This window comes from Oryctolagus cuniculus, chromosome 11, assembly GCF_964237555.1.
Source record: "Oryctolagus cuniculus chromosome 11, mOryCun1.1, whole genome shotgun sequence".
NCBI lineage: Eukaryota > Metazoa > Chordata > Mammalia > Lagomorpha > Leporidae > Oryctolagus > Oryctolagus cuniculus.
Genome location: NC_091442.1, coordinates 28,723,767 through 28,739,491, shown reverse-complemented (window position 1 = coordinate 28,739,491; position 15,725 = coordinate 28,723,767). Strand labels below are relative to the sequence as shown.

Below are 15,725 nucleotides of genomic sequence, written 5' to 3'. Positions count from 1 at the left end.
TCACTGCTTGGTGCCTCCGTCTCCTCCTCTATAAAGTGAGCATAGAGAAGTATACCAGGATGTTAGATCATAAAGGACAGGAGGGGAAGGCATTGAGTTGCAGCAGGTTAACCCACCACCTGGGGGCCAGTGCCATGGCGCACTAGATTAATCCTCCGCCTGCAGTGCCAGTATCCCATATGGGTGCCGAGTTCTAGTCCCAGTTGCTCCTCTTCCAGACCAGCTCTCTGCTGTGGCCCGGGAAGGCAGTGGAGGATGGCCCAAGTGCTTGGGCCCCTGCACCTGCATGATAGATCAGGAGAAAGCACCTGGCTCCTGGCTTCGGATCGGTGTAGCTCCAGCCGTAGTGGCCATTTGGGGAGTGAACCAGCGGAAGGAAGACCTTTCTCTCTGTTATCTCTCTCTCACTGTAACTCTACCTGTCAAATAAACAAAATCTTTAAAAAAATAAAAAAATAAACCACCACCTGGGATGCAGCATCCCATATGGGAGTGCCCGAGTTTGAGTCCCACTTCCACTTCTAAACCAGTGTCTTGCTAATGCGTACTCTGGAGGGTAGCAGATGATGACTCAAATCCTTAGTTCCTGCCACTCAAGTAGGATACCCAGGTAGAGTTCCTGGCTCCTGGCTGCTGGCTTGGCCAGGCCCAGCCCTGGCTGTTGTAGGCATTTGGGGTGTGAACCAGCAGATGAAAGATCTGGCTAGCTCTCTCTCTCTCTGCCTTCAAATAAATAAACATTTTATTTTTATAAAGAAGAATATATGTAAAAGAACATTTCACATACACTGCTAGTTATTTTTAGTTTAAGAGTTTATTGCAGGGCTGGTTCTGTGGCATAGTAGGTTAAGCCTCCACCTGTGGCGCCGGCATCCCATATGGATGCCAGTTCAAGTCCTGGCTGCTCCACTTTTTTTTTTTTTTAAAGATTTTATTTATTTATTTGAGAGGTAGAGTTACAGACAGTGAGACGGAGAGAGAGAGAGAAAGGTCTTCCTTCTGTTGGTTCACTCCCCAGATGGCCGCAACGGCCAGAGCTGCGCCGATCCGAAGCCAGGAGCCAGAAGCCAGGTGCTTCTTCTGGGTCTCCCACGTGGGTGCAGGGGCCCAAGGACTTGGGCCATCCTCCATTGCTTTCCCAGGCCATAGCAGAGAGCTGGGTTGGAAACAGAACAGCAGGACTCAAACCGGCACCCATATGGGATGCCGGCACAACAGGCGGCAGCTTTACCCTCTATGCCACAGTGCCAGCCCCCTGAGTCTATTTCTAATACAAAATGTATTCTGTCCTAATAACTATATTGGTTCCTTTTGTGTTTAGTGAAACATTCTAGTATAGCCAAAAAGGATTGAATAGTGCCAGTAGGGCAGGCAAAGACACACACAGGGAGGCAGCCTTAGGCATGACTTCCCTGAAGCCAGTGATGTACATTACAGGAGTCTGAGAGAGAGAGAGCAAATAAACATCAGGATAAGAAGGGCCGGCTTAGGTGCTCTGACAGCCAGCCTCCAGCTGGCCTACAGTACAGGCAGAGAAATGGACAACTTTGAGACACGTCATGCATGCAAGACCTGGTAATAGCACTTTATACAATCATTTCATTGAATTCCTATAATATCTCAGTAAGGTAAATAGTCATCACCCCAGTTATACACATACTAGGCATTTGAGGTTCAGAGATGTGAAATTTCTTGCCAAGATAACATAACCAGTAAGAGGCAAAGCAGAGATTCCACCACAGATCTTTCTGAATTTAAACATACCTTCAGCACTAGGATGTGGTGGCAGCCAGTGGAGAGTGGATATGGGACTAGAGGAGTGGAATAGACACTGAGGGTCTGTGATTGGTGTTAGTGAGGAGTGTACCTTCTTTCCAGAGCCCTGAAGGACACATAGGAGTAACGCTTGCCAAAGTTTGGAAACTGTCCAAGACCCAGAATCAGGGACCTGATTGGCCCTGGTAACTGTGGCTCAGGAACCCAAACCTGAAGGGCTGGTTTTCTGGGTCAAGGCACAGAGATGGTGTGGCAAGGCAGCCTGACCTAGACAGCTGCAGATTAGTAGTTACAAGTATGCATATTTGTGTATATGAAATGCATGGGTAAAAACAGGATGAGAGAACATTTGCCAAAATGTTAACAATGATTGTATTCTATATTTTCTGAGTTTTCTCTAATGAATAAATATTACATTTGCTTAGTTTTTTATTTTAAAGATTTGTTTATTTGAAAGAAAAAGAGCTATTCCATCCCCTGGTTCACTCCCCCGATGGCCACAATAGCCAGGACTGGTCCAGGTTGAAGCCATGAGCCAGAACTCCATCCGGGTCTTCCACATGGGTGGCTGGGGTCCACGTTTGGGCCACCATCTGCTTGCCTTCTCACGTGCATTAGCAGGAAGCTGCACTGGAGGCCGAGTAACTGGGACTTGAACCTGACCTCCGATAGGATGCCAGCATCATAAGTGGCAGGTTAACCCGCTGTACCACAACTCAGGCCCCTGCACTAGCTTTTAAAAACTTATTATTAAAACAATGTGGGCTCAGAAAACAGCTAAGACTATGTGAAACCTAATGAATTATTTTAAAGCAAAGCAACAGAATCTCAGTAGCCACCTCAGAAGCACTCTGAGTACTTTCTGCCAAACCTATCATCACCTCCTTGCCCACCCACAAGAATAACATGAATTCTTTGGTAACCTCCTGCTTACTTTTCTTTGCAATTTTATCAGCCAGTTGTGTTTCCATTACCACATAGTTTAGCTTTGCCTGCCTGTATGCATGGGTGTTTTAGGTTTTTTTATTCTGTAGGTTCTCCCTCCATCTCTTCACTGCCTCTCCTGCTGTCTGTTGAAGAAACCAAATAATTGGCCTTATTGTTGACATCAGTTGGGATTTTGTTCATTGCATTCCCATGATGTAGTTCATATTTCCCTTAGTCTTCAGTATTTTGTGATTACTAGCAATTGCATCTAGAAGTTTAATTTCAGGATTGATTTTTGTAGAGGCATACTTCTTCCTGGAGGCTGTTGTGTTCTCCATCAAGAAACACATAACACCCAATTCATTTTCTTTTTGTTTTGTGAACAGTCATTGATGTACAATCCTAAGATCTTTAATTCCGTAATTGGATCATTAATTCACCATTGCATAATGGTGATATTCCATTTCTATAATGCCTGCTCATTTATATTACTTTTCTAAAGAGAAATAGTCAACTTGCTGTTTGGTTATATAATGGTAAAGTTTGTGTATGAAAAGCAGAATAAACACTTGAACTCCTGCTTTTACTCACTAGTATTCAAAATAAGGTTGGTTCTTGGGGCCAGTGCTGTGGCATAGTGGGTAAAGCCGCCGCCTGCAGTGCAGCATCCCATATGGTCTCCAGTTTGAGTCCCGGCTGCTCCACTTCCAATCCAGCTCTCTGATATGGCCTGGGAAAGCAGCACAAGATGGCCCTAGTGCTTGGGCCCCTGCAGCCACGTGAGAGACCCAAAATAAGCTCCTGGCTCTTGGCTTCCAAAAGGCACAGCACTGACCATTGTGGCCAATTGGGGAGTGAAGCAGCGGATGGAAGACCTCTCTTTCTGCTTCTCCATCTCTCTCTGTGTAACTCTGACTTTCAAATAAATAAATAAATCTTAAAAAAAAAAAAAAAAAGGTTGATTCTTAACCATTTCGTAGAAGTAACCAGTTTAATATATATATTTGAACTCCTGGCATTAACACATATTTGATGTGTTTATATCCACTGCAGTTATCATCTTTCATGATGCTCACGTTATTCCATGTTTGGATAGTGAGCAGCCTTCAATTTGGTTCACAAATCCTTTTTTTTTAAGATTTATTTATTTATTTGAAAGGCAGAGTTACACAGACAGAGGAGAGGCAGAGAGAGAGAGAGAGAGGTCTTCCATCCGTTGGTTCACATCCCAATTGGTCGCAACAGCTAGAGCTGCACTGATCCAGAGCCAGGAGCTTTACCCTCTACGTGAGTGCAGGGGCCCAAGGACTTGGGCCATCTTCCACTGCTTTCCCAGACCATAGCAGAGAGCTGGATTGGAAGTGGAGCAGCCGGGTCTCAAATTGGCGCCCATATGGGATGCCGGTGTTTCAGGCCTGAGTGTTAACCCGCTGTGCCACTGCGCCAGCCCCTATGAGATCTTTAATCCACTGATTCACTCCCCAAGTGGCCACAATGGCCAGAACTGGGCTGATCCAAAGCCAGGAGCTTCTTCCTGGTCTCACATGTGGGTGCAGGGGTCCAAGGGCTTAGGGGTCATTTGCTGCTTTCCCAGGAGCATTAGCAAGAAGCTGATTAGGAAGTGGAGCAGCTGGGACTCAAACTGGTACCCATATGGGATGGGATACTGGCATTGCAGGAAGAGGCTTCACCTTCCACACCACAGGCCACAGCCCATTTCACAAATCCTTTTAGCACAATGCTGATAGTGTCTGCCAAATACTATGGTAAGGTAATTTCCTTGCCAACTACTGTGGTAAGATATTCCAGGCTTATCTTGTGCATGTCCTATCCCAGACCTTTTTGATTATTGTTTCTAGATCTCCTCAGTGGAGAGGGCTAGGAAATTCTTCCCCCTACCATATGTGTGTGTATATACAGTTATCTATTACTTAACCACTAGGATACATCCTGAGAAATGCATTGTTAGGCAATTTTGTCTTCGTGTGAACATGACTGAAACATAATTATGTGGCACTTGATTGTATATATGTATACAAGGGAACTTCAAAGAGTTTGTGGAAAAATGGAATTAAAAGATAAATTTAGAGGAGAGTGTTTTGTGAAGCAGTTAAAGTACTGCTTAAGATACCCACATCCTGCCGGCGCCATGGCTCACTAGGCAAATCCTCTGCCTGCAGCACCGGTTCTGTCCCAGTTGCCCCTCTTCCAGTCCAGCTCTCTGCTGTGGCCCAGGAGTACAGTGGAGGATGGACCAAGTCCTTGGGCCCTGCACCCGCATGGGAGACTTTAAGAAGCACCTGGCTCCTGGCTTTGGATTGGTGTGGTGCACCGGCTGCAGCGTGCCGGCCACAGAGGCCATTGGGGAGTGAACCAATGGAAAAGGAAGACCTGTCTCTCTCTCTCTCACTGTCCACTCTGCCTGTCGAAAAAAAAAAGAAAGAAAGAAAAATAGTTATGCATTTGTGCATAATGTATACTATAAATAATATGCATGTAAATATGTGTATATAGGTAAATATATGCACACACTTACCTAAAGGCAGGTCCATAGATAGATAATCTGAGCAGCAAGTAGAGAAGCTGTTAGTGGGAATATTGTTTACACCAAATATTCCCAGCAGCGGTCTTCTGTGCCTCATGCCTAGGGCCAGAAGACAGTCAGTGCATAACTAGCACAGAGCCTACAGATCTGAGTACTTATACATCCCCGACTGGGAAAGAGAAGTAGAGGAAATAGAGCCCGCCAGTATGTTTTGGTGAGGCAAGCAAAATGCCTGCTTTGAGCAGGGCCTTGTTATCCAACATAGGAACTGTCATGCTGAGTAATTTGGACAGTGAAAATGACTTTCAAATTTGAGTACAGATTACCAGCATCTTCAAAATAAGGACAAAAAATTACTTGAGTATCTTAAACAATTAAATCATAGCTGTTTGGGTTTTTTTTTTTTTTTAAGATTTTTTATTTATTTGAAAGTCAGAGTTACACAGAGAGAAGAAAGGCAGAGAGAGAGAGGTCTTCCTTCCGTTGGTTCACTCTCCAATTGGCCGCAACGGCTGGAGCTGCGCTGATCCGAAGCTAGGAGCCGGGTGCTTCCTCCTGGTCTCCCAAGCGGGTGCAGGGCCCAAGCACTTGGGCCATCCTCCACTGCCTTCCCCGGGCTAGAGCAGAGAGCTGGCCTGGAAGAGGAGCAACCGGGACTAGAACCCGGCGCCCATATGGGATGCTGGCGCCACAGGTGGAGGATTAACCAAGTGAGCCGCGGCGCCAGCCCCAGCTGATTGGGTTTTTTAAAATTAACTAATGATAAGTTAAAAGCTAGTAGCAGAAAGCAGTGTGTGTTTCGGCTGGGATTAGGAAAGAGTTCAGAGAGAAGGCTGAGAAGCAGTCTGGTTTGAGGTAGGTGTAGAGGTTGCATGCTTAAGAGAGTCAGCGGGGTCGTGAGCAGAGTTCTCAGTACTTGTGTGACCACTGGGAAGAGGGATTGAAAAAGGAGAGGGTTCGGTGCCAACCCCGGCCCCCGGAACTTCTAAGGTCAAGTCAGTTGTCCTGAACAAAGCTTCATGGTGTGTTCTTTTTGCACAAGTTCCTCCCTCCTACATGGGTTGGAGAACTAAATTAAGGCTCTTGAGGGTCATTACTGTCCTTTTTAAAAAGAGCTTTTTAGAGTATAACACATACCATAAATTCACACATTTTAAGTGTGTGATTCAATGATTCTTAATAAATTCACAGAGATGTGCAACCATTACCATAATTGAATTTTCGAACATTTTCATCAAACCCAAAAAGTTCCTTTAAACCCACTTGTAGTCAGTCTCTACACCCACCCCCAGCTTAGGCTGTCTCCACAGATTTGTCTTTTCTGCATATTTCATGTAAATAATCACATACCAGCTGGTCTTTTACATCTAGCTTCTTTCACTTGGTATGAAGTTGATTTTGTTTAAGATTTATTTATTTATTTATTTGAAAGGCAGAGAGAGAGGGAGAGAGAGGTCTTCCATCTGCTGGTTCACTTTCCAGATGGCTGCAATGGCCAGAGCTGGGCTGATCTGAAACCAGGGACCGGGAGCTTCTTCTGGGTTTCCCACATGGATGCAGGGGCCCAAACACTTGGGCCATCTTCCACTGCTTTCCCAGGCCATAGCAGAGAGCTAGATTGAAAGTGGAGCAGCCGGGACCTGAATCGGTGCCCATATGGGATGCCAGCACTGCAGGCAGCAGCTTTACCCGCTACATCACAGTGCTGGCCCCAGCGTGATGTTTTTGAGATTCATCTGTCTGAATCTCATACTGTGTTTCAGCAGTTTGCTGCTACCTTAAAAGCAATATACATAAATGGTCTGGTATCTCTGGTCAGTCATAGTTTTGTGATTTTGGTTTCTTTCTATGAACAAACACACTGTCTTTTTCATTTCTTCCTAGGATTTGGTAGCTTTTGAACATCAGTGGACCAGCTTCTTTGCTAACTTTGACACAGAAATTCCTTTCCTGCTGGAACTTTCAGAATCTCAGGCTGGCGAGGTATGTGATGCTGTGAAAGAGAAGAGAAAGGAGTTGCTTAATTATTTTTCTATATTTTCACTAAAATTTTTTTTCAAGATACAACAATGCCAATCCTAATTTATCATTTCCTTAACTTGCGTTACAAGAAATCCCCTTGCCTTCTCCCTGTGCTAGAACTGTTTTCCCATGAGAGCCTTGCACTTGGCAGTGTGATGGTGCTTCCGTGAGCCAGGAATTCTGCTGGGTGCTAGGTAATAAGCCTAAGAATAATTCTCCAAATGTGAGTGATCCCTTTGTCAATTGAACCTCCAGATAATAAATGCCAGGCTGTTTCTGTACACAACAACAGCGGTAAGCGTTTACCAATTCAGGCTGAGACATGCTCTGTGAGTAAACTGCACAATCAAGATTCGGAACTGGGGCACAAGGCAGTCCCCGAAACTGCTTAGCCAGAAGAGCTATGTTGGACCTGCGTTGTTTAGTCCTCAGTTCTCCTGTGTACCACCATGGCCTAGTACAAGCCCTCTGTCTGATCATGAAGCAGGAGTTGATCTTTTACATATGTTATATATTTCCCAATATATCAATATATTGCTATTATTTTTGTTTAAATATTCAACATTTTTTAAAGACTTATTTATTTGAAAGGCAGAGTTACAGAGAGGCAGAGGCAGAGAGAGAGGTGTTCCATCTGCTGGTTCATTCTGCAAATGGCTGCAACGGCTGGAGCTGAGCTGATCTGAAACCAGAAGCCAGGAGGTTCTTCTGGATCTCCCACGTGGCTGCAGGGGCCCAAGCACTTGGGCCATCTTCCACTGCTTTCCCAGGCCAAGGCAGAGAGCTGGATCAGAAGTGGAGCATCCAGAACTCAACCTGGAGCCCATATGGCATGCCAGCACTGTGGAAGCAGTTTAAGCAGCTGCACCACAGCACCTGCCCCTCTTAATATTTTTTTGTAGCGGCCAGCGCCGTGGCTCAACAGGCTAATCCTCCACCTAGCAGCACCGGCACACCGTGTTCTAGTCCCGGTCGGGGCGCCAGATTCTGTCCCAGTTGCCCCTCTTCCAGGCCAGCTCTCTGCTGTGGCCCGGGAGTGCAGTGGAGATGGCCCAAGTACTTGGGCCCTGCACCCCATGGGAGACCAGGAGAGGCACCTGGCTCCTACCTTCGGATCAGCGCGGTGCGCCGGCCGCGGTGGCCATTGGAGGGTGAACCAACAGCAAAGGAAGACCTTTCTCTCTGTCTCTCTCTCTCTGTCTCTCTCTCTCTCACTGTCCACTTTGTCAAAAAAAAAATTTTTTTTTTGTAGTGAAATTTTTCAGGTGATTAATTCTTTCTGCTTTTGTATATCTGGAAAAACAATCTTTATTTTTTCATTATTTTTAAAAATGTATTTTAAATTTTCTTTTTAAAAATTTTTATTTATTTAAAAAATTTTATTTGATGGCATGGAGAAACAGATCTTTTTCTGTCCCCAAGTTAACTTCTCAAGCAATTCGCTCAACAACTAGAACTTGGGCCAGGCTGAAGCCAGGAGCAAGAAACTCCATGCAAGTCTCCTGTGTTGATAGCAGGGACCCACATACCTGGATCATCATCTGTTGTCTCTTAGATACATTAACAGGAAGCTGAATAAAGGCAGAAGAGCCAGGAGAGGAACTTGCACTCCAGTGTGGGATGCAGATGTCACAAGTGACTGCATCACAGCGCACACTCCTGGTTTTATGTTTTATTTTTGTCTCTCCTTCCCATTTTAATACTGGTGCAATGTTATTAACTGAACTGTAGAGCATAGGCTTTAGGAGATCATTGTCCCTCCATTTTTAGGAGTTCTGTGTGTATTTGGACTATTAGTATGTGTCACTAGTATGTATTCCCAGTATTTCTTCCATGCTTATAATTACTTTGTTTATGATGGAGGCCTTTTGCAATGTAGAAATTTTTATGTAAATGTTATGTCTTCTATTGCCTCTGGATTTCGAGACATTATATAGTAAAAGGCTTTTAATCAAAGGTTGAAGAGAAATTCACCCTTTAGTACTTGTATGGTTTAATTTTTCACATTTAGATCCCTAATCCATATAAAATTTTTATGTGTGTATGGTATGAGATACAGATCTAATTTTCTTGTTAGCCAAATGTTTATACAGTTGAATCCCAGCTATTCAGTTCACCAGTTCTGTGACCTTGAATAAGTTCTTTAACTTTTGTTTTGGTCAACAAGAGAAAGGATCATGCTATCATGAACTTCTTAGGTTCTTACCAGAATTACTTGAGATGACCAATACATTTATGTGTCAATAACCATTTCATGTGAGAAGCCCCAATAAACTTTATTATTATTTTACTCTTTTAAACTTTTACAAATCAGGGGCCAGCATTGTGGTGTAACAGGTAAAGCCACTACCTGCAACGCTGGTGTCCCATATGCACACTGGTTCATGTCCTGGCTGTTCCACTTCCAATCCAGTTCCCTGATAATGGCCTAGGAAAAGCAGTGAAAGATGGCCTAAGTGTCTGGACCCCTGCCACCCATGTGGGAGACCTGGATGAAGCTCCTGGCTTCTGGCATTGTCCTGGCCCAGCCACAGCTATTGCGGCCATCTGGGGAGTGAACGAGTGGAAGGAATATCTCTCTCTCTCTCCTGTCTCTCCATCTCTCTGTGTAGCTCTGACTTTCAAATAACAGTAAGTAATAAAAGAAAAAAATAAAAGCAGCAGAAGATGGTCCATGTTTTTGGATCCCTGCCATCCAGATGGGAGACCTGGATGAAATTCCTGGCTCCTGGCTTCAGCCTGGCCCAGTGCTGGCCATTGCAGCCGTCTGGGAAGTAACTCCTTCTCTGTCTGTAACTCTGACTTTAAAAATAAATAAATAATAATAAGACAAACTGATTAATGTCCAGAGAATATAAAGTTACATAACAAAGGGAAATCTAAATGGCCGCTAAACATAGCCGAAATTTTCTACTTAATTAAAAAGCAAAGGGAAGTAAAATAAGACAAGAAGGAAGTACCATTTTTGATTGATCAACTTGGCAAATCTGTTTAAATCGTTCCATTAGGCAGTATTGACGACGAGACCCTGAGACACATTCACAGATTGTAAGTGGGAATGTACTGGATCTAACTTTATTGCAAACAGTTTGGCAGTGTAGTTCTGCCTTTTCACTCAACATTCACTTCCAAATTTGACTTAAGAAACTAATCAGAGCTGCAGACAAAATTTATTATAAGTTATTCATTACAGCATTATTCTTTTTTTTTTTTCTTTCTTTTTTTTTTTTGACAGGCAGAGTGGACAGTGAGAGAGAGAGACAGAGAGAAAGGTCTTCCTTTGCCATTGGTTCACCCTCCAATGGCCGCCGCGGCCGGCGCACCGCGCTGATCCGATGGCAGGAGCCAGGAGCCAGGTGCTTTTCCTGGTCTCCCATGGGGTGCAGGGCCCAAGCACCTGGGCCATCCTCCACTGCACTCCCGGGCCACAGCAGAGGGCTGGCCTGGAAGAGGGGCAACCGGGACAGAATCCGGCGCCCCGACCAGGACTAGAACCCGGTGTGCCGGCGCCGCTAGGCGGAGGATTAGTCTAGTGAGCCGCGGTGCCGGCCAGCATTATTCTTTTTTAAAAAAAATTATTTATTTGAAAGTAGAGTTACAGAGAAAGGGGGAGAAAGAGAGAGAAAAACAGAGAGAGCGCTCCTCCATCCATTGATTCACTCCCCAGATGGCCACAATGGCCAGGGCTGGGCCAGGCAAAACCAAGAGACTGGACTCTACTCAGGTCTTCATTTGTGGGTGTCAGGGACCCAAGTACTTGGGCCATCATCTGCTCCCTTCCCAGGGAGCATTAGCAGGGAGCTGATTCAGAACTGGAGTAACCAGGACTCAAGGCAGTGCTCACATGGAATGCCTTAGGCAGCAGCTTGCCCCACTATGCAACAATAGCAGCCTCTACAGTGTTGTTCTTTAGTATAACAATGTAAATTCCCAAGGGTAGAGAACTGTTTAATGATGATTAGATATTCTGTGCTTGTACCATAGAAAAAAGTTTTGAAGAAAATGTATCAAAACGTTAATAGTTCTTAGAGATTGTAGGTTCTTTATATTGTGTTCTACAATGAACATATATTATTTTAAAAATGGAAAAAATACAATAGTTGTTGAGGGAGATTAAAATTGCATTTTGAAATTTTGAACTCTTTGGACTCTAGATCCTCCTGCACATTAAATTTTGATTAGTTTTTAACCTAACATGGTGTGCCCAAAAGCTGAGAATTAGTTCTTTTGTTTCCCAGGAAATTTATGTCAGTATACTTCTAAGTTCCTTGGGTTCCTCCTCATTGCTGATTATAAATTAGTGTATTAAAATTAATATTACTAATATATATTGGAAATATAGAAAAGTTGTTTTTAAAGGGAGAAAAAGAAATGTCCACATGGTTAGCAACTTGATAGTGGTTGTTCCGGTTTTCTTTAGTAGTTAAAAACAGTACATTTGAAAAGAAGTGAATTTTTCTTTTCATTTTGCAGCCATTTGTCTTTTTACTTTGCATTCTTTTTCTTTGGCCTGTTTGCTACCTGACCCCAACGTTAATATTGCTATCCCTCAAATATACCTTCCATGTTCCTATAATAATCTGCAAAACATTTGTCTCACACACAGACACACACATACAGACTCTGCGTGCTCTCTTGAAGTGTGTGTGCATGTGTGTGTGTGTGTGCGTGTGTATGTAATATACACATATAAGAGGTTTTGGGTTTGTTTTGCAAACATTGTGGCCTTAATATATACAATGTTGATTTCTTTTTAGCCATTTAGAAGTTACTTCAGTCATGGAATGATCTCCAGCCATATAACTGAAAACAGGTAAGGTGTTTGGAGAAGAAAGGTGAGTAGTGACAGAAGATGGGATTGACAAGGGGATTGGCCATGAGCGGACATCCAAGTCTAGAATCTAGAATCAGAAAAATGGGAGTTGATTTGAGTCATCACAGAGCAAGAAATCCATACTCTATAAACTCGTCAGTTGTCACTGTATTTTCTTTTTAATTTTTCTGTACTTTCTATAATTTTACAGCTTTTAAAACAGTGTAGCCTGCTGAAATCTAAAGAAAGGAATTTTTAAATTTTTTATTCTATATCTAGCCAGGAAATCCAGAGAAAGCAGAGTGTCCAAGGGTTCGGCACAGGAGCTACAGTGGCTTGTGGGGAGTAAAGGGGGTTCAGGTGATTTGGTCCAGCCCCCAGGGAAGAAGGGAGCAGAGGAGGTCATGAAATGTTCCTCCAGCCTCTCTCTCGTCATGGTCAGCAGGAGATGCTTTCTCTACTGGACAGAGTAGATCTCTTCTTCTCCCAACTCCAGTCCTATCTATAGTGAGACAAAGTACTAGGTCTCCTGTTTGGGTCTCAGAATTGTCTTTAAAAAAAAAAAAAAAAAAAGATTTATTTTTATTTATTTGGAAGAGTTACACAGAGAGAGAGGTCTTCCATCCACAGGTTCACTCCCCAAATGGCTGCAATGGCCAGAGCTGCGCCTATCCAAAGCCAGGAGCCAGTAGCTTCTTCCAGGTCTCCGACATGGGTGCAGGGGCCCAAACACTTGGGCCATCCTCTATTGTTTTCCCAGGCCATAGCACAGAGCTGGATCAGAAGTGGAGCAGCCAGGACTCGAACCGGTGCCCATATGGGATGCCGGCACTGCAGGCAGCGGCTTTACCTACTATGCACAGCGTCAGCCCCAGCATTATCTTTTTCTATCAAAACTGTTACTTAGCTTGAAGAAGAAAAATCGGTCATGTGTACTTTTAAAAGTACTTGTTGGTCCAGCGCCGCGGCTCACTAGCCTAATCCTCCACCTTGCGGCGCCAGCACACCGGGTTCTAATCCCGGTTGGGACGCCGGATTCTGTCCCGGTTGCCCCTCTTCCAGGCCAGCTCTCTGCTGTGGCCAGGGAGTGCAGTGGAGGATGGCCCAAGTGCTTGGGCCCTGCACCCCATGGGAGACCAGGATAAGTACCTGGCTCCTGCCATCGGATCAGCGCGGTGCGCCGGCCACAGCGTGCCGGCCATGGCGGCCATTGGAGGGTGAACCAATGGCAAAAGGAAGACCTTTCTCTCTGTCTCTCTCTCTCACTGTCCACTCTGCCTGTCAAAAAAAATAAATAAATTACTTGTTTGCCTGAAATTTAAGGTAGTATTTTTAAGTGTAAAGAGAAGAAATGCAAAGAATTTCCCACATGACACACACAAAGGGCAATTTAAGGAAAGGCTATGGGAGAAAGGAAGCTTTCTTTTAAAATATCCCCTCAGCCATCAAATATTTACTGAGAATATACAGCATACCAAGCAGGAGAAATTACATGGTTAAAAATAAGTTAAACCGGGCCGGCGCTGTAGCTTGATAGGCTAATCCTCCACCTGTGGCGCCGGCACACCGGGTTCTAGTCCCGGTCAGGGCGCCGGATTCTGTCCCGGTTGCCCCTCTTCCAGGCCAGCTCTCTGCTGTGGCCCGGGAGTGCAGTGGAGGATGGCCCAAGTGCTTGGGCCCTGCACCCACATGAGAGACCAGGAGAAGCACCTGGCTTCGGATCAGCACAGTGCGCCAGCCGCAGAGGCCATTGGAAGGTGAACCAACGGTAAAGGAAGACCTTTCTCTGTCTCTACCTCTCTCACTGTCCACTCTGCCTGTCAAAAAAAAAAAAGTTAAACCAAATATTATCTCTGTCCTCATGGAGTTTATAGTGATAGTGAAGTAAGACATTAATCAAACAACCTCACAACAAAAATGTATCATTAGAAGCTCTGATTTGGGGGCCAGCGCTATGGCACAGCAGGTTAAAACCTGGGCCTGCGGGGCTGGCACTGTGACACAATGGGTTAACACCCTGGCCTGAGGCGCCGGCATCCCATATAGGCGTTGGTTCAAGACCTGGCTGCTCCACTTCTGATCCAACTCTCTGCTGTGGCTTGGGAAAGCAGTAAAAGATGGCCCAAGTCCTTGGGCCCCTGCACCCTTGTGGGAGACCTGGAGGAAGCTCCAGGCTTCTGGCTTCGGATCAGTGCAGCTCCGGCCATTGCAGCCAATTGGGGAGTGAACCATCAGACGGAAGACGTCTCTCTCTCTCTCTCTCTCTCTCTCTCTCTCCCTCCCTCCCTCTCCCTCTCCCTCTCCCTCTCCCTCTCCCTCTCCCTCTCCCTCTCTCTCCTTCTGCCTCTTCTCTCTCTCTGTAACTCTGACTTTCAAATAAATATATAAATCTTTAAAAAAAAAAAACCCTGGCCTGCAGCAGCATCTCATATGGGCGCCAGTTCAAGTCTGAGATGCTCAGTGTTCAGCTCCCGCTAATGCGCCTGGGAACACAGCAGAGGATGGCCCAAGTCCTTGTGCCACTGCACCCACATGGGAGACCTGGAGGAAGCTCCTGGCTCTTGACTAGATAGGCTCAGTTCTGGCTGTTGCGGCCATCTGGGGAGTGAACCAGTGGATGAAGGACCTCTCTCTCTGCCTCTACCTCTCTCTGTAACTCTTTCGAATAAATAAAATAAATCCTTTGGGCCGGCGCCGTGGCTCACTAGGCTAATCCTCCGCCTTGCGGCGCCAGCACCCCAGGTTCTAGTCCCAGTTGGGGCACCGGATTCTGTCCCGGTTGCCCCTCTTCCAGTCCAGCTCTCTGCTGTGGCCCGGGAAGGCGGTGGAGGATGACCCAAGTGCTTGGGCCCTGCACCCACATGGGAGACCAGGGGGAAGCACCTGGCTCCTGGCTTTGGATCCGCGCAGCGCGCCAGCTGTAGCAGCCATTTGGGGGGTGAACCAACGGAAGGAAGATCTTTCTCTCTGTCTCTCTCTCTCTCACTGTCTAATTCTGCCTGTCAACAACAACAAAAACAACAGATCCTTAAAAAAAATAGCTCTGACTGGGACCAAGAAAATGAAAGGATGCAGAATTTGAGATGTTTTTCACATAAAGAAATGTTAAATGATTGAGAAGACAGATTTATTTACCCCAATTGGACATACAGTACTGTGAGGACCATAACTAGAGAGGCTGGCTTCCTCTGGGAGAGATGTGAATGATGAGCAGACAATTGGGGTGGAGAGAGCAGAGGCCCTGAGATGAGAACATAAAGGACATAAAAGGTGAGTTTGGAATGTGGGAGTTGGGGGAGGGTAGCCTTTCATGGAGCTGAAGAATTTTTTTTTTTTTTTTTTGACAATGACAGAGAGAGAGACAGAGAGACAGGTCTTCCTTCCCCTGGTTCACCCCCCAAATGACTGCTACGGTCGGCACGCTGGTCCGATCCAAAGCCAGGAGCCAGGTGCTTCCTCCTGGTCTCCCATGCGGGTGCAAGGCCCAAGCACTTGGGTCATCCTCCACTGTACTCCTGGGCCACAGCAGAGAGTTGGACTGGAAGAGGAGCAACCGGGACAGAACTGGCACCCCAACTGGGACTAGAACCTGGGGTGCCGGCGCCGCAGGCGGAGGATTAGCCTAGTGAGCTGCGGTGCCGG

General features: G+C 45.6%; 1 protein-coding gene across 5 annotated transcripts in view; it reads left to right on the top strand.

Moving 5' to 3' along the window:
• DNAAF9 (dynein axonemal assembly factor 9) overlaps nucleotides 1-15,725 on the top strand; it is a 128,664-nt gene that overhangs the window by 36,127 nt on the left and 76,812 nt on the right. For all 5 annotated transcript variants that reach the window (XM_051845225.2, XM_070052018.1, XM_051845223.2 and 2 more), the window contains 2 exons: nucleotides 7,133-7,231; nucleotides 12,028-12,083. In XM_051845225.2, coding sequence (XP_051701185.2) covers nucleotides 7,133-7,231; nucleotides 12,028-12,083 — 155 coding nt within the window. The remainder of the gene's footprint in view (nucleotides 1-7,132; nucleotides 7,232-12,027; nucleotides 12,084-15,725) is intronic.